General features: G+C 38.0%; 1 protein-coding gene across 2 annotated transcripts in view; it reads left to right on the forward strand.

The window, feature by feature from the left end:
• Window positions 1–1,230: 1,230 nt before the first annotated feature.
• The window catches only part of agrn (agrin), a 268,524-nt gene continuing 241,894 nt past the window's right edge, over window positions 1,231–27,860 (forward strand). For both annotated transcript variants that reach the window (XM_077217905.1, XM_077217906.1), the window contains exons 1-2: window positions 1,231–1,682; window positions 2,783–3,044. In XM_077217905.1, the coding sequence (XP_077074020.1) occupies window positions 1,482–1,682; window positions 2,783–3,044 (463 nt within the window). In that variant the 5' untranslated portion in view covers window positions 1,231–1,481. The remainder of the gene's footprint in view (window positions 1,683–2,782; window positions 3,045–27,860) is intronic.

The raw sequence follows: 27,860 nt of genomic DNA on the forward strand, positions 1-27,860 counted from the left end.
GTCTTTATTTTACTACACTTTGTCTGTTTGCGTCTGTAGATTTCTCATAAATTCATCAAAAGTTGTCGTTATAAATCATCCCTCTGCTCCGCCGCGATCGCGATCTGCACCCTGTCATCACACACACCGTTAGAAAGCTCTCTCTCTCCTGAACAAGACTGCCGGATCCAAATATGGTCATTTCCTTTTTATCAGCAACCAATCGCGAAAGTAAAAGGAGGGATTTTACTCTAAATGCGAAGTCTCATTGCCTGATGCTAAATCTTTAAAGCACGTTTTCTCAAAATTTATTTTCTCTCATACTCCAAGTCCGAAATCTCCAGTTCAGTACCTAGTTATATTATGAAGACATTTACAGAGGGATTTGTAAATATATTATTCCTAGCCGGATTTATATAACATTTTATTCCCCAAAACATGGCGAAAATATTTTTTTAAGGCTATTGGCAGTATATTCTGATTTACAGGATAACAAAAAAGATATCCATAAATCCCTCTGTAATTTTTCCCCATCTAATATGTGAACACAATGAAAAAATAATTTTGAACCTGGCTTTGTCCAATACTCAGAATTCGTTTTTTAAAATATATGCAAAATAGCGCACATTTAATTAGACAATGCCTCATTTGCATATTTAAACATTAAATTACAGAAAACTTGTAATACATTTTTTTCTCGTCTTAATGTAAGTAATCAACTGGCAAAGTTCCATGGTGATATCTGATAGTTAAAAAAAATTACCCTATTCACCTGTAGTGTCTCGCCTTAAGTTGCTAACAGGTTTCTAGGACTAGGCTACAACTACCATAAGAATGTGAGTTTACATCATGGATGAATCTGACTGCTGTTGTAATCCCTGTAGCAACTTTTCTTGTATTCCAAAACTTGAAACTCTTGAAATAATAAATTCAAAAATTTCAGATTCTTCCCCTCTTAAATCACTTTCAAATCAAACAAATAGCTTGAAAATGCTCATTTTTTTCGGGGTTTGGGGCTACAAAAATCGGTGTAGATTCATATGAGAGTAAATGCAAAGATCACTATTAGTTGGAAGCTTTCCGTTCACTCCATCTGTAATCCTGTAGAGCGGTTCTGTTGTCCGAATTGGCGCAATCTCTCCAAGGGGTGGCGTTTTACACCCGCTTCTCTCTCGTGCGCTTGAAATCACCCCCTCCGTCGCTCTTATCAGCAATTCAGATTGCATGCAAATGCCCTGTGAAGGGAGCGTCATTCTGAAAGGAGAGCGAGTGTGTGCGCGAGGGGGGTGAGCAGCGGCATTCCTCGTTCCTCTCTCTATTCTTCTCTGTCTGCCGGCTGATGCTCGCGCGTTCACTCAGCGCAGATATGAGTGTAGATCGCAGTGAAGTTTGAAGAACACCGAGAGCGGCTCGCGGTCGTATCATTATTAACATCAAACTTGCTGCAGATCTCGTTTGCATTAATAGTTCGTAACTTTCTCTTTTATCCGTTTGGTTTGACCATGGGCTCTTTCCGCAAAAAGACGTTTTATTGGCCCGTTTGGTCATTTACTGTTGTTTTTGTGCTTTTGAGTCAGCGTTGTCATGGAAGTTGTCCAGAAAGAGAGCTGGAAAAAAGAGAAGAAGAGGCGAATGTAGTTTTAACCGGGACTGTAGAGGAGATCATGAACATGGATCCAGTGCACAACACTTATTCCTGTAAGGTAAGACTTTGCGCTCCAGCCACTCTTTACATAAATCAAAGTGAAAGTAAAAAAGGTAAATATGTACTTCATAGCACACCATATCGCAAGTCTAGGCTTTATACGTGAATATCTGTTGTCACTTTGCAACTGTGTTGCAATATTTCTTACCTGTTAGACATAGACAAAAGCTACCAGTCCAATATTTGAGTTGTTCTTGTCAGAAACTCGCAGCATATCATGGGAACATGTAAAATGCTGTCTAGATGGGCTTTCACCAGTTGTAAATAAAAGGGATATTTGTTAAACTGTTTCTAATGGGAAAATAACTGTTTATCTTATGTGAGGACATTGTTAATGAAAAATGTCAACCTGTGCAGTCCTACTTTGATCCACCTGTAATTTGAGCTTTCATACACGAGCAACCTGAACCTCAGCCTTTGCTGTGACTTGATGTCCTTTCAAGCTCTATTAGTGCTTTAGGTTCAATTATATTCAGTTATCATGTAATCATGGACTTACTTTGATATGCGTTACCACATTAATTTACTTCTAACAAAGTCTTGCAAAAACTAATCACTAGGACAGTGTGAAGAGCAATCTGAAATAATTTCATTGTGTGATGGACGAGATATGGCACTGCAAAGCTTAGACAACAATTGAAAAATGCTTATTTTTTGCATTTAAAAAAATAACAAATATATGAGCATAACAATTTGAGTCAAAAGTTGAATTGAAATATAAACATGAATTTATTAGCATTTGGATTTTATGACAGCAGATATTGAACTCCACACATTTGTGTTAACATCCGACCACCAGGAGTTAGATTTAATATGTAACCTATAGTGCAGAATCTGATATTTCTTTAAATATTTTTTATTAATTTCATTTCAAACTTTTCATTTTGTTTTAAATATAAAAAAATCCTATTTTTAATGTTGTCTCCCATTTTGGACCCCCTCTGAGGCACATACGAATCAGAAACAACTGGTGCAGAGTTAAATTGCAGAGCCTTATGCAGCCGGCGGTAGGTGGCCGCTCTGGAATGTGCAAGAGTGACCTTGATCTGCAGGAAATGGTGTTTTCTTAATCTCATGTTGTCTTTTCCCCATCTGAAGGTCAGGGTATGGCGCTACCTGAAAGGCAAGACCATGGTGAACGGAGAGGTGCTGCTGGACGGAGGAAACAAGGTCATGATCGGCGGCTTCGGGGACCCCCATATTTGCGACAATCAGGTGGCCACCGGAGATACCCGCATTTTCTTTGTCAACCTGGCCCCTGAGTACATGTGGCCGAGCCACAAGAACGAACTGATGCTCAACTCAAGCCTGATGAGGATTACTCTCCGCAACTTGGAGGAGGTAGAGCACTGCGTTGAAGGTAAAAACGCTTTCCTGACTCAGCATAAGCTGTAACTCACGTCTGCTGGCCGTGCAGAGATTTGACAGTTAGAAAGCTCCTGTGGTGATGATGGTAGTCCTGATTGCAAAAGCAGGTGGTGTTTTCTGCTCTAACTGCATCTTCATTCTACCTAATGAAGCGGTACATGTTTTGCAACATTACATTAACCATTTACATTATATTAATACAGCAGTCATGGCTTTCCAAATGAAACTTTTTAAAAATGTTTTCTCAAGCTTTTTCAAAAATGTGATTCAATCTCATTGAATTTCTTGGGCCTGGGGCCTTAAAAGCAAAGCAAATCATGTGTGCCATCACTAGCCATCAGTCGCTGACAGTCAGTGCTCTCGAAGGGTGTGTCTGTTCACTAACTGAGCACCTTCAGGGCCTTTGACTGATCTGAGTGAAAGTCCAAACCTCTACCTTTCCTTGAGGGAAATCATTTATAGAGTTAGAGAGTGGAGATACTAAAACGTAACTGCATAGCTTTAAGCTATGTGGCCCTCATAAGGGCCCCTGCATCTGTGTTATGATGACATTCGCTGCTTATTTTCACCTTTTCCAAGCCAGACTGTCAGAGGAAAGTTTGGCTCTGTGGGAATAGTATAAATTAAACCAGACAGTTGTCCAAACTAGTGTGACTTTTCAAAGTGCTTTTACTTTATTAATGTAAATGTGAAATAGTGGTTGTCCTTCTACTATAAATGGTGAGTTTCTTTTTTCCATTTTGTAAATCAGCAGTTCTTGTAGTTTAATCTTGTTTAGTGCTCTACAATGCTGGTAACAGTACAAGCAGAGAAAATACACATTATTCTGGAGTACAACAAAGCGTTTGAAGCTAACATCTGTCTTATAGGTCCAATCGATTCTGTAAATCGGCCCTCTGCATCCTCTCTGGATTTCAGGTTGTCTGGCCCATTTTGCAGCTTATTCTGGCCAAGGAACAACCACTTTTATTGGAGGATTGCTTGATTGACTTTCAAGTTAGAATACATAGTTAAATGTACAAGTTTGCTTAAGAATTAAAGGCACTATATAGAAAGTAAACTAAATATTCTAATCTAAATAGTATTTTCCCCTGATTTTTTTTGCCACTTCATGGGCAAATGTGGGGAAATCAGTTCTCTTTTTAGCGATATGGTTCCTTGTAAACTGTTTTCAGGAAGATTGGTAAAAAAAAACTGTACATATCCTACAGAAGTTGAGTTAAGGGGTCAGTTCTCCCCTAAATGAAAATTCTGTCATCAGTTACTCACCCTCATGTAATTCCAAACCCATAAAGCTTTCGTCCATCTTTGAGCCATAAATGAGTTTTTTTTTTATGAAACTTAAGAGATTTCTGTTCCTCCAAAGACAATTTCACCAAAAAAATTTGGCCTCGAAAAGTTCATATAGACATTGTAAAAGAAAACCATATGAATAGAATAGTTTAATCCAAATTTTCTGATGAGACACAATCTCATTAGGCTATATGATAAACAGATTTAAATTAGTCATTTATTCACAAACACTGACCAGTGAACTCACATAGAGCACATCAAATATGGAGGCTTATAATATTCCAAAATTCCAAATATGGAACCAGTGAGATAATTGAGCTTCTTGGGTGACCTATACCCGAAGTTAGCCAATCACATCAGGTCATTTGAAAGTGTCCCTTTTGAAACTGAGACTACATGGCTCATGAGTCCTCATTGGTTTCTAGTGTTTAACAGAGTTGAGCACAAATCGGAAAAAAGTGTTCCTTCAGGGCACAAAACGTCCCCTTTCTCCTTCTTTTTTTTTGTTCTCCGCTTTTTAGTGCTGAGCTTTTTGGCACAAGCCATTGCATAGTAGAAGACTGTCTTTTTTAGAGGCTGCTAAAATCTTAAAAGGTTTGATAAGGGGGCAATTTAGCAGAGTACCTATTTTGCATTTGCACTTGGCGGGTTAAGTGTTTGGCCACTGAAAATAAACGCCGCTCTGGCTAATGAGAGACCATGTGCTTTTTTTTTAACAAATGTGATTCTTTTTATATTGTAATGGGATTGGATCTCATTTTACACACAAGATGCTCAAGTATACGCTACAAATAGCAAACAGCTGTGCTCAGAATGGGCAACGGTTTTGTTAAACACGCAGCTTGCAAATTCTAATTCCAAAATGGCAGAGTCTGTAAACAGAGACTTTGTACTTCAAAACATTCAGAAACAGTGGTTCTGACCTTGCTTTTGACATGGTTAGGCAAGTATACAATAAACCAGGCCTTGAATAAAAAGTGCTGCCCTGAAGGCTGAGTGACTTGGAATGGTGACTAATAGTGTTCGTTTTCTGTTGGCTAAACTGATTTAGGAATATTTGATGTTATCCATCAATGATTTAATAAAGCATGACATTTTAGTGTAGAGTAATTTTTTTCCCTTCACTGCATCCATGTTTTAGACCTACAGCATAAAAGAGTGTGTGTGTGGTGGAAAGAACAAGATTGTACCTGCCAGCCTGCCGAATGTATCCTCTCCTCTCTCCTCACCTTTGACAGGTTAGATAGCACTGAGAAATGAAGAGATTCCAAGCTGAAGTTGAAAATACTGCCGTCAAATCCACAGTTTTCTTAAGGGGAGAAAAAAACATTGTTTGTAATAAAAAGATTGAGAGGGTGAAATGTGATAACAAGAGAACGCAACAAGAAATTCCTGATACAAGTGTAGACTGGAATGCTTAGAATAGAGGCTTAGAGGCATTGCGTTCTCACTCCCACCCCGCTTTCTCCATGCGGAAACAGACCCACTTGGGTTGTGACATGAAAAAAAAACTTGGGTTAATAAGTTCATCGAGCAAAAATACATCAAATACATCTTCTGCACACTAAATGTGTAGAAGAATGTCTGAGCTGCTGTTTTCTGGACTATGAAAGTGAATAGTGACCAAGGCTGACAAGCAAGATTATCAGTGAATAATAACCTAAATTCCAGCTTGTTCCTCACACAAACTATCATGCTTTATTCCAAGTCACCTGAAGCCACAATTCATATGGACCAGTGTGGATAGTTTTATATAGATATGATTTTATGATTTTTTTTTTGTCCTTTTGAAGCTTTAAAGACCCTGGTCACCATCCAACTTCATTGAATGGAATAGAGCTGATCTTTTAATTCCTCTTTTATTCCACAATTGCATTTGTATGTTCAGAAGTCCTGATCAATTTTGAGAGTAGAGATTTTGGCATTGTTTGTCGAATCAACAAATCAAACCTTCTCCTCACTCTGAAGTTGACGTGTGAACATGCTACTTTTCAGTGTTTCTCTGACCTGTTAGCATGTGGATGCTAATTTATTAAACGCTAAGCTGCACAATAGTGGAAGCTTGCATTGTGCTTTAAGATAATCGGTTAAACTGAAATTCTGATTCAGACTAACTATAAAAAGGAATAGCTGGAAAGCAAAATAAAGTTGGGAAGAAAGAAAATATGGGATGACTTCATGTGTTAAGTGTTGCAGCAGCTTTTGAACTTCAGGAAGAAGTGATGAAATATACCTCTTCATTGAGTTTAAAAAGAAGGAAAGGATGAAGAAGCTCAACTGATAAACTGATCGAATTTCTTTTTGGTGAATCTGTTAATTGCAGTGAACCTGTTCTAAGATCGGAATCACTGACGCTGTGTCCGAAATCGCATACTGTATAGTAGGTACTACATTTGGTTTGAAAATTACTTCACAATCTTTCAAAAAATTATGTTTTATATAGTATGAATCTGTGTAGGTTAAATTAAATTCACCATGTTGTCACTGTCATGTGACCTACAGCATCAGTTGCTTCTTTTCACAGTCATTCACAGTCATCTTTTCCCTCTGCATCATGGAATATTAAAGTGTCCATCGAATGGACACTTCAGAATCTCTGGCGGAAGTAGTAGGTCATTAAGGTACTTTTCGCATACTTTTTCAAGTTTTCAGACATATACTCTGTTGGCGTACTTTTTTACGCATATTATATAGTAGGGAAGTATTCGACTTCATTAAAAATAATTGGTTTAAAAAAATTATTAATTCATCAATTAGATCTCTTGCCTGCTGTCATTTTTATCAGCTGCATTTACTTCAGATCCACTCCACTTGATGCCCAAACAATTCCTTCCTCATTTTTGCATCAATGAAAAGCAACAAAGATGATATTAATTTTTTACTCCTCCTCTGAGCTGTCCCTCAGTTTTCTGCCTGTCATGAGGGCAAGCTGGTTCAAGGGGCCCAGTTCAAGTTGAGCTTTATCCTGAGGACAGAGGGTCCAGTGCTGGTTGTCTGTCATGAATAATGTGTGTGTGGCCGGTTTGGGAATGAGAGTAGCCGGTCTTTGGGAGCACTTCCCTTTTATTCTGGCTGTTTGTGTAAGGAGGAGGCCTGGCATGCCTCTGATTCCACATTGCACGAAGGTCAGCCCGCCTGCACTCAGCCGCGAGCAGGTAATGATTAATAGATCAAGCATAATTGAGGTGAAGGACTTCCTCCACCCCTTGTTAATGGTCTTAAGATGAGAGTCATTGCAGAAGGGCCCTCTCAAAAAAGGGCTTTATCAAAAAAATAACCCATGTGTTGTTTCAGGCTGATCTCTCTGAGCCAGACTTTAGCCTAGGGATTTTCAAATGTTTTTTGTGAGATTTGGGAGGCCAGCCATTGGTGAATGGCCTGAAAGCCTGTCGGCACGACAACACGAGTATCGAGGGGCTGAATGATCTATAGCAAATGGCTCTGATGTATAACTGAATCGCTATTTGTAATAGAGCAATTCTTGTGTAGATGACTATCCTGAACGGTAAGTGGATTAAGGTTTGTAGATGCCAGAATTATGATCTTGTGGGGGTTTTTTTTTGCGGTTATTTAGTCTGTAAATATATCGTTGAAATTTTCTTAGGCTACATCTACAGTAATCAGGATTCATTTGAAGATGGCGTTTTCATTTCAAAGGGCTCTTCGTCCACACTAGTTTTTTTAAGCGTTTTCCAAAAGTTTTTTGTCCACACTTGTCGGAAAATGCACATCATTTTCAGATACCTACATTTTCACAGTCCACGGCAAAATGCTGTTTTCAAATGTATCCATCGTCTTCAAAAAGCTCAGTTTTTGCTGGACAAAATGGCATCTCAGTTATGGGAAGGTGTTTTCCGGTAGGCTGATTTCCAGCATGATGTGTCACTGGGACTTTCTCTGTGGAACATGATTAGAAAGCGTTTAGACTGAGATGCTTGAGAAACGGACAGTGAAAAGTTAGCTCGCTCGAGGAGGAGGGACCGAATGTTGAGAATTATACCTGTTAGAGTTTCCCAAATTAAACCCTGAAACCTCCACACTTGCTTGGAATACTAATGAAGCTTTTGGAAAGAGAAAGCTGTGAAACAATAGGATAAGAGTATTTTGCAGACCTCTGCTCACCTCTTTTTTCATTTTATACTCTCCTCCTTCCTAGAGAGGACAAGAGATTGTCTTGGCAGAGTTAGAGTCCATGTCTAGTTTAATCTCTCCAACAGACATCATTGTTTAAGCAACACATTTCAACAGTCTCAAAGTCAGGTTGATTTCATTATGCAGAGTTCAAAAATGTAAGGAATTCACTGTTAGATCTGTTACCAAACAAAGTCAGTGAGGCAACTGTATTTTTATTGACCATAGTCATATTTTCACCATATACCTCTACTGGGATGCAGTGAATGTTTGATATAGCGCAGTTATTTTTAACCAATGCTGCTGTCATTGCAACAAAATAAGATTGATTGTTTATTTAATGTTTAATGTTTTTTTTAAATAACTTTTTCTTATATCCATTAGGAATAATAGACATATTTTTTGACGAGGTAAATGTAAAGAAAACAACTCAAAAACGTTTTGCATTGCATTGCACCTTCAACAATTTGTCCAATCCATATTTAATTTAATTTTGAGTCTATTCACCTTAATAAATAAAATAAAATAATGATATGTATATTGTAACTATATTGTAATGATATGTAAATTAACTAACCTAAATGTTAATATAGTAATACCTGCTACATTTGTCCTGTAAAATAGAGGTTTGTTAGTATTTTTTAGAGACATGTGTGCCTTCTGTTAGAAGGAGATACACAGTTGGTCAAGTTCTCAGGAGTTGGATTGGCAGTAGACTGTAAAACCCCTCACATTCCAGACACAATGGGTAGAATGGATATGGAGACTTCACATGTTATGGATTCCTTGAGATCTGTGGCAATGTTTCAGACTGAACTAAATGTGAACGGACAGACAGCTGCTGCGGTTAATGTGGATAATCCCATACCGTTCACTGTTACAGCCAGAGATTCATCTGGCACCAGTGAGACATGTTATCATTTAGTCACATTAAGTCATTGGACATTGTTTAATTTACACTTTGTTGTTGTTTAGGACATTTGCATTGACATGATCTCTAGAGGCCTAGGAACGTTTCATGGCTTTCTTATTTTAGGGATTAGCACCAGTTAAATTAAAATTGGCCGCTCATTTTTTAAAAGGCATTAGCAAGTGCTGAGGTTGAGGAAAACTTGAATTCTTTTTTCATTAGAGACTGGAACTTGCTATAGACTATCATTTATTTCTATTTAAGCTTGACTTTAATGTCAGGGTCCAGTGAAAATGGGTTCTGCACTGATGGCGCAAAAGAGCATTGCTTATTAAATCGTCATGGTGTCACACATTTGGAAGGAAGAAAGGCTTCCAATAGGTGGATAAAAGGAGGGCTGTCAAGGATGAGACAGTTGTTTGAACCAGATATTGTATCACTGAAATTAATTTCTATTGCGTGATGATGGAAAATGAAGAAATTATCATTGTTTTGCAACACCTAGGTTATTCCTCAAACTCAATCAATTTTAAATTGAATAATAATAAATAAAGAAGAAACGGTGCAAATGGTTATTTTAATTTTCAATATTTTAGGACGTCTCAGATCGAAAAGCCACCTTAAACTGGTAGATGGTTTGTTGTTGGCCTAAGCTGGTCCTAGCTGGTCATTAGCTGGTTCAAACTGGTTATAACCATCTTAGACTAGCTAATAACAAGTTTGGACCACTAATAACCAACTTCAACCAGCTGTCTATTATTAGCTGGCCCAGACTGCTCTCTAGATGGTCTTGTACCACCATGTTCAAAAAAACAGCTTGATTCCTTTTAAGGTGGTTTGTTGTTGATTTCAAGATGGTCTACCATTCTGGACCAACTAGTGAATCGAGTTTAGCCTCGATTTTCCCGCAGGGTTTGAAAAACTATAGCACACAGGACAACCACCTGTCCAGCTGAAGGCTGGTCAAGAGTTCACTCTGGGCAATACAATCCACTTTTACAGTTTGTTTGCTGAGTGAAGTAGACCGTGACAGAGGGGGTTCGGTGCCATTTCGTTTGCCCCTGCTGGAATGTCAGTAGTTGTAAGGTGTAAAGCACAAAGGGCACACAAAAGCCCAATAACACATGCTAATAGAGTGTGTGCAATGTGTGCCTTCCTTGAAAAGGAAGAATCCATTCATATGGGCCAGCATCAGCATGAAACTGTCCTGTGCTGACCTGACATTGGTAAATCATTGAACCGGATCTGCATTGCTGGTTTTCTGCCCTTCCAATGGTGTTTTCAGACCTGTAGATTACTTGCTTTGTTCCGAAACGGACTTAATTTGTTACAATGTTGCATTTTTTTCTTGGTTCGGTTCGCTTTCACAAGGCAACATTTCAAAGAGTACCAAAATGTGTTTAAGAAAGTCACATGCGAGTAAAACTGGCCTCTTTTTGGTCATTGTTCAGCTGTTTTCTGCGTGATCCATCAAGATGATTGACAAGTGCGCTTTGTGGGCTTATTGTTGCTTTTTCTGTAGCTTCCATGACACACGTAAACACTTGTACAAATGTAGCCTGGGTTCCTGGAATCAAGGCTTCGTTGGGACTGCATTCTTGCAATGCACGGAGAAGAGCAATTACACAGATGAAGAAGATCTCTTTAGTTTTCAACCACAAAATCTCACAGACTCAGATATTGCTGCTTTTTATATTACACATTTCCCGTTAGGAATTATGATACCGATTAGTTAATTGGTCCATTGGGTCGGATTGCTTTCTCACCTCAACTGAACCGCTCCAGAGTTAGTTTTCTATCGGGCCCAGACCACCTCGTTCAGGCGATCTCAGAGTGATTGTTTTGTTGCGAATCCGACATGATTTCCGTGTTCATGTATGCCTAAACGAATGGAACTAAGAGAGAAAACACACCTAGTTCCCAAACAAATGCTCCAAGTGCACTTGAAAGGTCACGGAGGAACCTGCCCTGCTGAAATCCCCAGCTGATCCTCCGACATTCCCCAGTATGGTTATAATAATCTAATTAAAAGTTGCATAGCGAAATATTTAGCCTTTCTGGTTCTTGTTGTGACCTATTAGCTGGCTTTAAGCTATCCTAGACTTGGCTATCACAGGATGTTGATTTTTTTTTAAATTTGCTATTGAGTGGCCATTTCCATGAGGATGTTGGAATACAACCCTTTCCCATTCTTTTTTTCCTCCTCTTCGTCATTCTAGTCTAGATCGTTTCCTGCTAGTAGCATCGTGTTCTATTTTCAGCTCATTTGGATCTCTTAATGGGTTCCTCTCATCATCTGGCCGGCATCAGGGCCGTCCACAACTGAATGACTTCGATATGCTTGACCATTAAAGATAAATGTTTAATGCTTTTGAAACGGTAGCTCTTGGAAAGTGAGGTAAATGTGCCCCAAGCTTTCCCACAGTCCTCTGTATTACAGAGGCATGTTGAGCATACCTGTAATTACACTGGAATCTGGCCTGTAAAGCAGCCAATGTAATAATCACCAGGTGCAGACCCGAGACCTGCTGCTGAGGTGCAGCAGACACGACCTAATTCTCTACTCAAACATGTACTTATTAAATACAGCATGGAGTATGAGAGGGAGTTGGTCTGTGTACACATCCTGCAATCTAAGATATCAAACTTTTGGTTTTTATGTGGGTCAGTGGTTTGTTTTTGCCTGAATCTTTTTTCCCCTCAAATACATTTAATTCATACATAGAATAACTTGCATATATCGGGTATGTTGTGGATGTTTTTAAGACATGTTAAACTATCTTTGTGGCAAAACCCAGTATAGAGGCCGTGAATACAGAACTAGAGATGCGATTTTATAAAAGTTTGTTTAGTTTGTTTTTACTTAGAAAACATAATACATAAAAAAACATAAACATAACGATAATACAGGCATTTGCAAACATATGAAAATAGTTCAAAGAGGAATTAATATATAACATCGTCACGGATCATTTATGCAGAAATAGCCGTGATTCAAATCAAAGCCATGATTAAAATCGAAATTGCAATATTGATCCAAAAAAATCGTGATAGTACTTTTTTTGGACTCTTTCATTTATCTTTGACTGCTGTGTATTTTTAAAGCTGCAGTCGGCAAATTTATTTTATCATATTCACTGAAACCGACACTATGCTCCGACAGAACAACAAAAATCAGCCGGTTTTAGGAAAAAAAACGCGCTTCTACCTCCATCTAGAGCCTGTTATTTGTTTTGCAAAAATCCACCGCTTCTGGTTCTTCTGGTCCAATCAGTGCAGGGCTGTGTTAGATCTGACTGTCAATCACAATTCGTGCACACACCACAGATCCCCCTCGTGCACGTTACAATATACACGCATTGACGAGCACAAACAAAATGGGAGGGTGTTCGGTGGTAGTGGGGGAGGGGCATGAGAGTTGTAAACATTCAAAATTTTGGCTAAGTCCCCTCAATCTGCCAGCCTTGTCGACTGCAGCTTTAACATAAGTTTTGCCATCTCGACTGGCTATATTGAAATATTTAGGCTCTAGATATCTTTGTTTCAAGCAATTTGCTTCCCTGTTCCAGTGGGTTTGGTTGTCTTTGCTTTGCTGAAGGCCTCTTAAGTCAAGATATCTGTCTGGCTCAAATGAAGTTGGCTGGTAATCCTGTTGTTTTAGCTAACAATGGCAAGGAAGTGCTGGCTTTCAGAAGAAAACAGAGATATCTGACTCTGGACATCTCGTTTACGCACACACATAGCTGCTAGCAGACATTTAAGACTTTGACATAGTTTTAGGGATGTTCACGTTCAGATCTCTCTCTCTCCCTCACTGTCCTTCTGGCTTTCCCTCTCGCTTTCTCGCACACATGCCCATGAGAATGGCAGCATGCTGTGCAGAGCTGTTGGTGTCTGTAAACCAGTGGCCATGTGGAAAGAAAAGGGCCTCATTACTACTCTGTCATTACTACGGAGCCGAGCATGCTGGAATGCTGCATGCTTAAAGTAAGACGGGTCTTGTAAAGAAGTTTTGGCTTTTGAAGTAAATAATTTGCTTATTGTTTCTGGGCTTGTAACTCCCTTGTTCATAGTTTGCAGTTTGGCAATTATAAATTGTGTGTGATTGACATTTTCCAACAACCCTCTGAGGAAATGGAACATAGGAAATGTGTTTTTGCTCAGCATGAAATCAAAATTGCCTGCTTTTTTAGGCTACATGTTCATTGTTTTATTGTAAACCATTCATCTGTGGATAATTCTAAATAGGGCTGAATTATATGATCTAAATATGGCTAAAAATATTACAATATAATATTTCTTATCGTTCGGTATCGATAATTATTGATATTTTTATAACTTTTTTTTTTAAAGACAAGTAGAAAACAAATGATATTAGTTTTAGCAGTTAAAAAACAAAATGTATGTTACATGTTACAAAATGTGTGCAATGTAAAAGTGTAAACGTAGAACAATCAAGGCAAACTTTGAGGTAGATCAACATCTGTTATTAGTAGGGGTGTGATGGTTCACAAAATTCTCGGTTCGGTTCGATACGACACGGTGGTGTCACGATTCAGTACGTTTTCGATACAGCAAAAAGAAAGAAATGCCAGCAAATTTTTACTTTTTTTTATTTATTAAAAGAAAAAATATTTTTAAATAAGTGAGAGTTTTCCTACATCTTGAAACTTTTAGTTTTATAAATGGGAGTAATCTTTGAAGAATGAACAAATAATGTTTATATAACATTTAAATATGATAATATTTGAGTTTTTATGTGTGTGTAAATGCAAGTATGAATTAACCAAAAATACAACATTTTATTTGTCTATTTACTTATTTAGTTATTTACATGTTTTTTCTTAAATTACATCATTTACTTAATTTATTTATTTATTTATATTGTATTATTAACTTTAAAAAAAAATTAACATGTTAACAGCGTGCTGTTCTTTAGTTGTTTGCAACTTTCTCTCTTTGAATTAATTTTATTTTTTGTATTTGATTTTCTTGCATTATTATTCAGACATACATCTTTGGCTGCTGCGTTATGATTCACAATGTTTAGTTTAACATTAAGTGCAGATGTCTCAAGAAATGTTGCGCTTTGTATAGCTGTTAAGTAATGCACCTGATCGGGTCAAGTAAGTTAGGTCAGGTCCAATTGAATAGATAAAATTTCTCAGCAATGCATATTGTGCATTCTCGTCTTCAAGCTGTATCGGACCATTTTACATGTGATATGGCAATGAGGATCAAGGATAAAGAGTGGGAAGGAGAAGGAGGAGGAGGAGGAGGAGGAGGAGGAGGAGGGGGGGGGGGGTAAAGGGTAAGGTTGACAGAGAAACTGGAGCGAGGGAACAGGGCCAGCTCTTCTGCTGTGGTTTTTCAGCTCATGTTATGCATGCTGGGATGAAGTCATGGTGAGAGCAGCCAGAGACCTCTGCTCTGCTCTCCACTAGTGTTTTCTTTCCCTGTCTCTCTCTCACACACCATCTGGCCAGCTGGAAGGAAGTTGTTTCTACAGGTGGGATATTCCTTTATCTCTTGCTCGCTCTCTGTCTTTTCCCTTGAGAGAGAGCTCGGAGGCCCCAGTCTCTCTGTGTTTGTATGTACACAGTAACCACACACAGACAGAGATGGCTCACACACAAGCACTGGGACATTTATTTATTATTTTAAGCCCAGACGTTAACAGCATAGAACAATGACTCAGATTGTCTTCCCTGAAATCAGTGTCTTCACATCAGATTCAATCAGATTAAAAGCTTATCGGTTTGAACTACATCTGGAACGTGAAAGTGAAGTGTCATTTGTCAGTAGTACCCCGAGGGAATAGTTCTCCAAAAACACACGGGCAAATCTGTCAATCTGTAGAGGTTCCTGGACCTGCATTGGTTCTAAAGTTAGGTTCAGATGTTAAAGGGATAGTTCACTAAAAATGTAACATTTTGGTATTATTTACTTACATTCATGTGGTTCCCAGTCCATAATAAAAAAATTTAAAAAATTGTCCTGGTCACTCTTTTCCATGCAGTGATGAAATGGGTATGGAGGACCAGCTCTACCATATTTAAAAATAAATACAGAAATAAATAATGCTCAATAAATAAATAAGCATACAATTAATTGCCCCAAAAATACAATAAACAAATAAATGTAGGTAGAAATTAAATTATACAGTGAGACATAAATGTATATATCACTTTTAATTAGCTTCTTTATTTATTCATCTTTGTAATAATTACCTTATTTATTTATTGTCTGTTCTAATCTTCAACTTTATTTATTAATTAATTATTTATTTAAGTATTTATTTATGTGCATGTTATAATATTTTTGTCTGTTTTATTCTTCCTTTGTATTTTTTTACCCTATTTATTTCTTCAATGCTATTTATTTCTGCCTGTCGTTTTCACATTTCTGTATGCATTTCTGCCTCATTATGCAAATGAGGAGGGGCTGTGTCTTAAGGGGTCAACTTCTGCCCATTGGTTGGTTAGCATTTTACTGCATCGGTTGAATCTACATGGCTTTTCCCCGCCATAAAGCATTGTTTAGTGGTTTACTGCCGTAAAAATACAAAATAGAAGAAGAAGAAGCATTGTTTAGTAATGTAATAACAACAGGCAAACCCGCATATAAAAGTCCTTCCACGGCGTCCACAGGCAGCATATAAGCAGGGCGATAAGCTATCCCAGGTGTGTGATTAACGTTAGCGACAGAGTTAAGAAGATGGGCCGCTTCCTCCAGATTCTGAAAAACTACATTGTCGACATCTGTGTCCATCTGTGCCGCTAACTGAAACACACGTTCTGTCAGAGCGTCCAAACGAAAAATAATAAAGTCAATACTTATAACGTTTGCATTGTTTTCAAAAACAGTTGCTAAATGCCTCAGCTCACTGACAACTTCATCGTAGTTAGCCATCTTTGTTGTGACTGTGGCAGGTGGCATGTAGATTCGACCAATGCAGTAAAATGCTAACTAACAACAAATGGGCAGAAGTTGACCCCTTAAGACACAGCCCCTCCTCATTTGCATAATGAGGCAGAAATGCAGGCAGAAATAAATAGCATTGAAGAAATAAATAGGGTAAAAAAATACAAAGGAAGAATACAACAGACAAAAATATTATAACATGCACATAAATAGATAAGGTAATTATTACAAAGGTGAATAAATAAAGAAGCTAATTAGGAGATATATACATTTATGTCTCACTGTATAATTTAATTTCTTTTTTAAAAAAAAAGCATTTATTTATTTCTGTATTTATTTTTAAATATGGTAGAGCTGGTCCTCCATAGTTGGGGATTGAGCTTTCAAGTTTCAAAAATGGCTCAAAAGCACCATAAATGTGCCATTTATAGTCAATTATGACCCATGCAATTGTGATTCAAACCTGAATGAACACACAAGTATATATTTTGTCCATGTAATCAAGGTGGCGATGTGGTTTTATTTGGACCCCACTGACTTTCACTGTATGAGCAAAAACAGAAGAATGAAAGTAATTACAGGTTGGGAATAGCCTGGATGAACTGTTTGTGTGAACCATTCGTTTTAAAGCCTGATTTCAGTGTAGTATATGTACTGGCCCTATAGGATATGGCTGTCTCTATCTTATTTCCAGAAAGAAGCACCATCCTTTTTTTCTGGTTTCTCTGGGGTGCTTTAAGCATAATGGTTTTAAGGAACAATTCTGACATTTTGTTTATGAAGCAAATGCATGAATCGAATTTAATAGTAGAGAAAGATGATTCCAATTGGAATGAGCTTAGAGAGAGAAGTGAGATTACTACGAGTCTGAGAAAGAGAATCATTGGCTGACTCACAATGTTAAAAGGTTTGCGTCATTAACTTCAAGGGGTGAAATTTTTGAAAGTGCCATTTGACAATAAGGAATTTTGAGTATTTTAAAATATGACAGGGTGCTTTTGTATATTGCATTTTCAAATATTTATAATCTTACATGAAGCTAAGTCATGCCTGTTATGAAAGCATTTATAGATTTATGCGAGTCAAAGTTATGATCAAACCGTTAAGTTTGATTGTGTGACATGTTTGCGAGTGGAAGTCTAATTGGAATTTCTTTGGAATTCCGCTACTTCCCCTCTAGGCTTTAAGTGAGGTGGATAGAGACTGGTCCATACCAATGCTATCTGTTACATCAGCGTTTTTTTGTGCGTGTTTTAAGGACGCTGAAGTGTTTTCTGAGAGTTTTTACCTGTGGTTGGAGTACAGGTCAGATCCAGGACAAGTGCGGGCATGCTTCCATTCTTTAATGCTCATTTCCCTAAGGAGCAGTAGCAGCCGACCTGAGAGAGAGGGGAAGTTAGTTCTTGCTCTGGTCTGACTACATCTTTTTCAGCCAGGACAGCTCAGTTTAACCAAAGGGCATTTAGTGGACAAATCAATACAGTTTTAACATCTTTGCTTCAGATTTATTTATTTATTTTGTTTTAAGCATGTTGCCTTTTGCAGTTGCTTGGGTGTTTGGGCTGGTCCTACCTTTAGTACTGTGCTGTCTGTTTTCTCTCTTTTTCCCCCTGTCCCTCCTTCCCTCTTCGGCTTTTTGTTCTTGGCGTGGCAGAAGGAATGTGCTGGGTTCATGGTTTCAATGTGAGATGGATGACCAGGCTGAGGGACCACAGGCTGACCTCATGGGGGAGGGGTGTGAGGAACTGGCAGAGAAACCGTAAAAAAAGTACAATCGCTTCCCAGAAACTAGCTCTCAGAAATTTAGGAATTATGCTGCAGTGTGCCAGCTTACGTTCTTCTGCACCTGTTTCATTAATGGTGACCTTTTTTTAAGATTGATTTTTTTTTTTCACAGACATATACTGATATATATCAGACACAATTTATATTTCAGAGATGCGAATGAGAGAAGATGCATGTGGTGTAATGTTCATCAAATGTTTCTTTTACTCAAAGGATTGATTTAAATGTAAGAAACGTGTTATTTACTTGTTTGTGTTTTCCCTTCAGAGCCCCATTTTTCCTCTCTCAACTCCTTGTTTTTTGTGTTTTTCCTTGATTGTGCCAGTTGCAGATTGAACTAGCTGGCAGAGGCAGAGTGCTAGTGGAATCTTGATCAGGGTGTATTTACATGGAGACAATGGAGCATGCTCAAGTGATTTCTCCCTCCTATCCCCTCGTCCCTCCCCATTCCCTCTCTCTCTCTTAAGCTGTGATCTCTTTCCGAGGATCGCTGTCCCTTCAGAGAAAAGAATAATTGACCCTGCCCGCAGCAGCCGTCTGTCTACAGTAGAGTGGCGTGAATGGAGCCCAGACTTCATATCTGCTCGTGAGCAGCAGCCTTCTCTCAACGCCCCCTGCACATAATCAGCTCCTCCACGTTCGCCCCCTCTGTCACTTCATCCCTCTATTCAGCGCCGGCCTGACGTGGCACAACCCATCTGTTCCCAACCACAACGTTATTCAAATGAAAAATGACCTTGCTAAATGGGGTGGCGGCTGAGCCCACCTCCATGCGTCCTCTGAGCATGCGAGTGCTGCGGAGCAGAGTTGATTGTGTGTGTGTCTCTCCATGCATTCTAACACATTAAATCTGCAAATCAATCTAGAATTTTTTACAAAAATTATTATTATGATTATGATAGTTATGAATAAATTATTTTAATTATTGTTATATTATTAGTTATTATTACATAATTCTCAGTAAATAAGGATTAAAAATGGAGTTACATGTTAATAATTTAAATGATGTCTTATTGGATATATATATATATATATATATATATATATATATATATATATACATATACACACACACACACATTTTATTTAAATATAATCGAACACAGTAATAGATTTAAATACATTTTTATTTATGATTCCTATTTTATATACAGCCATTAAATACAGCAGTTTAAATTTAAATAAATGTAGTTATTTTAAAATATTAATTAAATGAATGATACATTTATAATTATTTATTTAAGATTATTTAAAATTATTAATTGCATTATTATACATTATATTTTGAATAATACATTAGAATTATTATATTATATTCTCATATCCATTCCTATTTTACTCCTATTTATTCACTTCAATCCATCGGGTGCATTCCCCCCTGCTCAAAGTTTACACTTGCTGGATTACATGCAGTCAGTCATACATGTTGTGTTTTGGTTTCGCCTGCTTTAGCTAGACTGTCAGCCCATGAGAGAATGAGGTCAAATTTATCTTTCAAATCAAATGCTGCCCTTATAAAACCCCCACAGCCACCATTAAAAAGTGACCTTATTTTTACCTGACTGTGACCTTTATTCATCTATGAAGATTTAATTCTGCCTTTGTTTAATAAGAATGAGAAGTGAAATATGATAAGATGATGAATAAGAGGCTCTTTAGTGCCTGAAAAAAATTCTAATGTCGTCTTTAAGTGAAATAAAGGAATTGAAACATTGCAACAAGAAGTTTCCCCCGAGCTCAAAGCGGAGGAGATTTAGGAGTTTTATTTTCTGCCTCTTTTTTGTCCTGTGACATTTAATGCATTGTCGTGCTTTACTGTGTGCAACTTGATTTCCACTTTTGCTCATCAGTGGTGGTCTGAGATGCCTTTACCTAGTTTTCTAGCAACAGTAAAAGGAAATGCGAATACTCAGTTTTTAAGCAGCCATGTAGGGGTTCCCAACGGGCCGTAGAGTTGACAGCAAGATAAAAGCCATGCTTTGCTCCCCCGGGCCCCTCGGTAAAGGGGTGGTAGTGTTGTCCGTGTTCTGCAATGATGGCAGCATGAGTGGGCTGGGGGGATTAGCTTTAGCTCTCTAGTGCAGAAATCCCAAGTTCACTTAAGGAGGAGGGCTATGTGACAGGATTAAGAGGACGACCTGTGGTGCTGGGGAAGAATTAGACTATTATTGAAGCCTGTTCATCAAAGTGTGATGTGAGCTTGTGAAGCTGGGAGAGAGAAAGAAAAAAGTGGGAGTGGGTACGAGAAATATAGGAAAAGAGTTTGGCAGCACAAGTCTTTTCCAGTATTACCAGGTTTGGGAAGCTAGATAGGCCAAAGTGACATTTGGCTGTTTGCTCCTACATTTTACCCACATTTTGCTTATTGCCTGCCATGCTTCATTCTGCTTTGCAGGAAACCGGGTGTCAGTGGGCTTGTCACAAGCGGCTCTGTAATGGGGTCAGCTGGACGCGGCTCCAAGGTTCTGAAGCCGGAACATGGTTTTCCGGAAGGGACCGTGGGTTAATCTGGAACAAATAATGAACCAGGTCAAAGAGACAAGGCCAAATTTCTGCTGATTATTCACAGAGATTTCCTCCTTAGTCTGTGAGGTTATTGCTCCAAAACCTCCTAACCGGGCTTGATCCTGTCTTAAAGGTTTCTTTACATTGCTTTGGATACCTTGGATACTTGGCTAGGAAAATAAAATATGGAAGGAGCAAATCTGAGATAAGATATTTATTTTGTAGGTATTTGTCCTGTTGAGAACATACATTTTTGATTATGCGATTGTTATTTGGCAGTTTGATTCAAAATAGATTTTTTATTTGACCTTTATTTGAATTAATTGTTTTTTACAGTTTTTATTCTAATTCTATTTTATTAATAAATTTAGCTTGTTTAATAACAAGGCATTTCAGGTTTCAAGGTACTCATTTAATTTATTTATTATTTTATATTATTTATTTTAGATGAAGTAACTCATTTTACTTATTTTGTATCAGTGAAATTCCTTGCTCATGTGGTAGGAAATAGGAATAAGTGTTAAATTAAACAGTAAAACCCATTCTGATTCTGTGATCAGCGTCACATCTCTCCAACTTTTCTTCATTCATATGAGCTGTGGCTGATGAAGTCTGATGTGTACAGATTGGGTCAGTAAATGCTTGCATACTCTTACTGCTGGCACTTTGATGTGGGCCAAACAGTGTTTAGTGGGTACGGCAGCTCAGTGCCTGTCACCATTGACCCTTTATTTGGTTTTGTCCTGCAAGGGAATTCCATTAACATGCCTCTTTGTTACCTCTGTTTGTGTTTGTTTGACTCCCATTTGAGAGATTCCTACAGGAATTGTTTGGAAAACATATCAAAGATCCTCCAGGAAGTGGTTTGTTTTTATAAAATATTTTAATTTATTGATACTGGGTACTTACAGTAAAATGTTTAGGGACAGAACTGCTGTTTTCCTAATGGAAAGTTTGAAAACTACACAAGCTCTTTGATCTGTATTTTGTCATCTACAGTTATTAGAGAAAGATTTGGTCTTGCATCCAGTTTGGTATGGATGGGGACAATCCCACTTCTTCAAAAGTCACTTTAAACTGTGTAAACAGTCAAACTTTCTATTGACAATTGTTGCACCTCCGGCTGTATTTTCTCACAGGGCCCCCAGGGGTGATGGTTACAAAAGCCCCTAAATTAAGTGACATTTGCCCCTCCCCCTTAAGCTGCTAAGAGAAGGGGGCAGAAGATGCCAAACAAGACCTTTTCAGGTATTTGCCAGCAGTCATATACTTCCATTGGTCAAAAATCAGCCCATTAGGTGTGTCTTTCATGGAAAGGGTAATTTCCGGCCCACTGATCTCATAGCAATTTTTTTTTTGTGCACATTACTAGTCTTGTGGTAAACGATTGACCCGTGCAAGTTAATACACAGAAAAAAAAAAGTTTGTTGTGGTAATCTTTAATCAAAATCTGAAAAGTTGCTTCTGCTCTGGAATGGCGTTCTCTCTGTAATGATGTAAGATTGATGGCATGGGTTGAATATCCTTAACCATGCCCCTCCAACCGTCAGTCTGCTACGAGTAAAGCCTCGACTTTCACTAGACTTTGAGCATGTGAAATTTATTCGGATGCTGCAACGGTCATTATATGATGCCACGCTCTGCAGCGTCTTATTTATTAACATAAATTCAACATATAACAAATAATAATACACTCAAAATGTAAAAATTATATACTCGACTTCACTGCAAAAATATTGTTCTTTTCATTCAGCTAGGTCACGCCGTGATGTATCGATCTTCTACTGGTCACACATCCTCACGTGATGCGAATTCGTGGTTCAGAGTTCACCAAACTTGAGCTTTGGAACGCAGCGAAATGGACAACTTTAAATTTTTATGGAATATTGCAGTATTTATTATAAATTATTCATCCTTGCACATCATTCTTTTTTAAAATATATGCTCCCTTGTAATCTTTAATCAAAATAACTTCCCCTCTCTCTTGCAGCGACATCTCTTCTCTTCTGTTTACTGGCACAAGGGCGAGACAAACTGTCACTCACATGAGATCACAGCAATAGCAAACAACAACGATCCAATCAATTCCCAATCAAGCCCCGCCCTAAATTTTTTCTTGTTTGCTAAGCAGTTCCACTCATATACTGTATGTCACAATAGGGAAGAAAAGACACAACTTCCTTTTCATGTCGACTGATCAAACTGACTCAAATCAGACTGGTGGAGTACTTTGCAGTCCTGAAATGAGCTTGAAAAGAGAAAATAGTGAGGTAGAGGACAGGCGAAAGGAAGTGAACGAGTCAGGAAGTGTGCTTTAGACCCCTTGTGTATTTATCTACACTTCTTCAAAGAGCCTCATCTGAGTGCTCAGTTCCTTTTAAGCTGCAGATATCTACACACAGGGAAGCATCATCCTTTTCTTCCCGATATATGCCCTGGAAGCAGACTATTTAAAGCCTACATCCATACTCTGTCAGAGTTTGACAGATGGGCCTGAAACCGCTCAGCCTTTTTACTGTCCGATCCTCCCCGGTGAAAAGCTTGCTTTCAGACAGGCAGCTCAAAGGCTGCCATAACAGTGACTTGGAGATGAGTGCCCTTATCAGTTTGCAGTAATCTGATTACTCTGACATCTGTGGGACAAAAGAAACACTACTCCTGCAAAATGGTGCTTGCAGAACCCTGGCAGAACCCCAAGAGAAAGGGATAATAAAATTCCTTTAGGTGGGCATCAATGTGAATAGATTGTGCCCTGACTCATACGCCTACACGTTACCGGAGGCATGTGGGCAGGTAGCTTTGTCGCAGATTGCAAAAAAACTTGACTTTCTTGTAGCGATTTATTGTACACGTGCTTATGGTTATGAAATGTGGGGTGGGCAGCCAAATTAAAGTACTTGATACTGTGGTGTGAGAATTATCTGTCGACCATGCATTAAAAATGTCAAAATATATTTCAAACCTACAGATATAAGGATCGCAATGGTTGACAATTGTTTTTGTTTTTTTTTGGTTTGTGATTGTTTTATTTTACCAATGTTTATGGTAACACTTTATTTTACAGTGTCCTTGTTAGATATGTTCCATGTAATTACCATAGTAATAACAGTAAATTATGCCTAATTACATGCAATTAACCCTCAACCAAATCCTAATCCTACCCTAACCCTACAGTAAGTACATGTAGTTAATATTACACTGTAGTTAAATATTTAATTACACTGTAACAATGAGACCTTAAAATAAAGTATAACCATGTATTTTTCTTTTTTTTTTTTTGCATGTCATGTGCAGTTAAAAGTAGTCCAACTTTTCAAATCCCATCCCACTCCCATGCATTATTTCCTTAGGTTCTGTTTTTTTTTTTCACAAACACCCCTGAAAAAACATCTGATTTGAAGACAGACAACCAACTAACGAGACTATTTTGAATATATGTAGCTTTGCACATCCCTTGGAAGATAATAAGCTCATACTGGGAGAAATCACACCTAGAGCACAGAGGTTTCTGAGGATTAATCCAAAAGAGCTTTTGAGACTGGAAAAACTGTTAAAATCATTTCTAAAGACTTTTCCATGCAGATAAATTGGAGTGAATGCTAAACCATTGTTACTTCATCTAGGAGTGGCTGTCTAACTAAAATCCCAAAAGTAAGGCAGATTAAACTTCAGAAGGTCATGAAAAACTATGGATCATAGTTATGGATGCTATGGATCTGCAGGTGTCTTTTGTGGTGCTCTTGTTGATTTCTATGAATCACACGACTTTAACAAAGAGAACATCTCACATGTATAAAGACGCACTTTATTGATTTCTACTAGCAAATTGTGCCTAAGCATGTAAAAATAAATACAAACCTATGATTATAAACAATCAAAATTAGCCCAATATATTTTATTTATTAAACTAAAGAACTTAATTTCAGTTGTAGCACAAACCGAAGGGAGTTCAGTGGTTTGGGACTGTTTTGCAGACTTGATAGCCTGCAGTCACTGAGTGATTAGAACACTTAATAGTGATTAAAAGTTAATTGGCATGAACATGCAATGCTTAAATTTGAAGTAATTTCTTTTGTTATAAAAATGTCTCTTGTCCTTCTGTAAAATGCATGCAGAGATACTTCATCCTGACCAATGGCATGAATTTAGGGATGCAATATGTTAGTCCAACCAATGGAAGACGGGGACAGTGAATTTGGAAACCTTTATGAATTATTTTGCAATACCTGATGCTAGTGGCAGAGAAAATACATACTTCACCTTTAAGAGAGGACTAGTTTGTGTACATTTAAATGTGAATGTATATGGAAATATGAATGTTTCAAGACATTTATAACTAATTGAATGTGAATTAACATTTATTACGGACAATTTATGCAGGACTCACATGTTGTCTCTTACCCCTACGTATGTATAGATGTGTATATTTGAATTGGTCAACTGTTTCTTCACCTCTGCAGTTGTCCTGGAGCGAGATCTTGTCCTGTAGCCCCACCCTGCATAAATCATAGCAGTCTGCAGGTGTGCTTGTGTTTGTGAACGCCGATGGGAATCTTTTTCTCTTTCTGGTTCCTTTAACAACCCCAAAATGACCTCTGGATTCACCTTTTAACCTCCTTCTTAGATTCATCTTTCAACACACAAGCTCCACCCTGGTATAAATGTCACTCTGGAGTAACCATCAGCTGAAGGAAACACTTCATAGCATCTTCTCTCCTTGTATTAGTTGATATCTGCATTTTATTTCATGATCATTGGGGGTTTGGTTCTGTAGACAGTCAAATGAAAGTTCAATCTGTTTCATAAGGCTCTTTTAGACATTTTTAGCATTCTTCTCCATTCAGTGCTCCGTGCTTGATGGACGTTTGGTGGATGAAAGAGCAGGTGTTTGGTTTTTGGAGGTCTCTCCACTGCTTTATCAAAAACAAGAGATTTCATTCACCTTCTTTACCACAGAAGTTCAAACATAACTGTTTGTACAGTTTTTCCGTTAGCTTTTCAGGGAACTCTGAAGGTAGAAATCTGGGAGCCGAGAGGAGTGTAGCCACAAAAAGACTGTGACGGGGCTTATTTTTGCCTTTCATTCGTGTTGGCTTTAAGCCTGTCCTCCACTAATGGGTCTGGATCTTTTCTTCTTTCAGTCACGAGTTCAAACAAAGATTGCAGAAAGGAGTCATGCAGGGACTACATTAATTGCTACCTGCATCACAAAAGGCTTTGCAAAGTGCGGTGGTGTGGACACAGGTGTTTCAAGAGAATATATAGAGGAAAGATAGACCAGGAAGGGGGGATTTTTTTAATGGAATATGTCCAAACTCAGTTTTGAGTTGTTGTGCTTATGTACTCTTATTCCTCCGTGTCTTTCTTTTTTCTCTATGTTCCAGCTGACGGGTCATATACAAAGGCAAATACTTGCTCCACAGTTCAGTGAATGGTTTGTTGGGTGTGTGGAGGAGAGACAAACAGAAGAAAAAAAAAGCTGAAAAAAAAGCATGGAGCTCAAACAATGTGCATGGATGACTTTCTACCATTTCAAACTTCCTTCATTGTTTGCAGATAATTTGTTGTAGTTTGAGCCACTGAACCAGCCATTGTAAATGTGGAGTAGGGTTGCATTGTTGTAGAAGTGATTTTTTTCTTCTGTGGATAAAAGTAACACTGCGTTTAATGAGGGGACTGGCTGTCAAAACTTTAAAGATATTTTGGAGCTCAGTGTGCTTTTGGAAATCATGGCTAATTGGTTTTTCAGAGGAAATATTGTGCTAGAACTCTTTCCCAGTGCATTCATAAATGCATTTGCCTTTGCTTTGTTTTCCTATTGCAGCCCAATTTTTTAATTTTTTTATTAATTTACTTTTTCACAGCCTGCGAAAATTATAGGCTGAAAATGTCATTTTCGGGTTTTGGCTGAAAGAGAAAAAAAGGACGAAAAATATGAGCCAAAAATATACAGTATGTCACACCACAGTGTTCAGCACTCAGGTTTCACTCTTCCTCTTGCCATTATCACTGCGTGGAGTGACGCTCCGCTCAATATTCTGCTCTATGCAAGTGGAGAGCTCAGTGAAATTTTTATGTAGTAGCATAGCAAACTTGTTTCTGTTTGCAATAGCCCTATTCTATGCTGTAACATGGTGTGGTATGGCTATACCACTTGTTTCTGTTTGCAATAGCCCTATTCTATGCTGTAACATGGTGTGGTATAGCCGTGCTGGGCAAGCTGGTAAAATGGCGCTACCCCCTCGTTCACTGCTCTGCTCACATGCTCTGATAATAATAGCTTTGTAGGACTATACATTATTTGGATAATTGTTCCAAAAATAAATCTATTAAATCTGATTCTGTTGCAATAATATTAATATATTTTCTGTCCAATTTTAGTGTGTTACTTTCAATAAAGGTGTGGTTATTTTATTTTATTGGCTTGTATTTTTAAATTCAGTATCATTCAATTATGGAATTTAATTAAAAAAGCTAATATTTATATAAAAAAGCTAATTTAAAATAATTATTAAAAAGCTGTTTCAGTTTTCGGCCAAGTGCATCCCCACCTTTTCACCTTTGCATTGGTTTACAAGGAAACAGCTTTGGTCTTTTGTTGGAAACTGGGACAAGCAGGGTTCAAATGAATAAAATTATTTAGGCCTATTTAGGCCTATTATAATATTGAGAGTGAGGAGTTGTCGTCATGGTACAGAGCCCCTCCCCTCGATATCACGGGATCTCGCGGGATTCTCACCCTCTCCGCCATGTTGGCAGGATTCCGGCGGCAAAACAAGATTGTTTACGTGTGTTGTTAACTCGGTAGTAGAGGAGGTTCTCGCAATTCCACACTGTTTTACCATGCCTGGAAGTCACTGCTGCGTTAAAAACTAATCCAGTACCTCACACGATACATTTGGAAAACATAGGAAGAATGGAATACAGTTTTTTAGGTTACCGAAATGGACACAGCATCAGGGAGAGCAAGTCTGACCTGACGAGGAGACGCCGGATTGCTTGGTTGGCTGATGCCTTTGATAAATTGACACTGTTTGCTGTGCCTTAACGAACATGTGCAAAAGTGTTGTTTGAGTGCCTTGTTCATTATTTTTTTATTTCTTGAAATAAATGCTTGAAACAACTTGATATGGCTTAACAATATTTATCGAGAACTGAATATATATGTATTTTTTTCGGACAACATAAGTTTCATAGACAATATAAGTAATAATAATAAAATAACAATACTGTTCTTAGTGCAAAAGAACAAATATCTTG

Source organism: Siphateles boraxobius, unplaced genomic scaffold (assembly GCF_051911475.1).
Source record: "Siphateles boraxobius isolate OS27281-9 unplaced genomic scaffold, OSU_SipBor_1 77, whole genome shotgun sequence".
Classification (NCBI taxonomy): domain Eukaryota; kingdom Metazoa; phylum Chordata; class Actinopteri; order Cypriniformes; family Leuciscidae; genus Siphateles; species Siphateles boraxobius.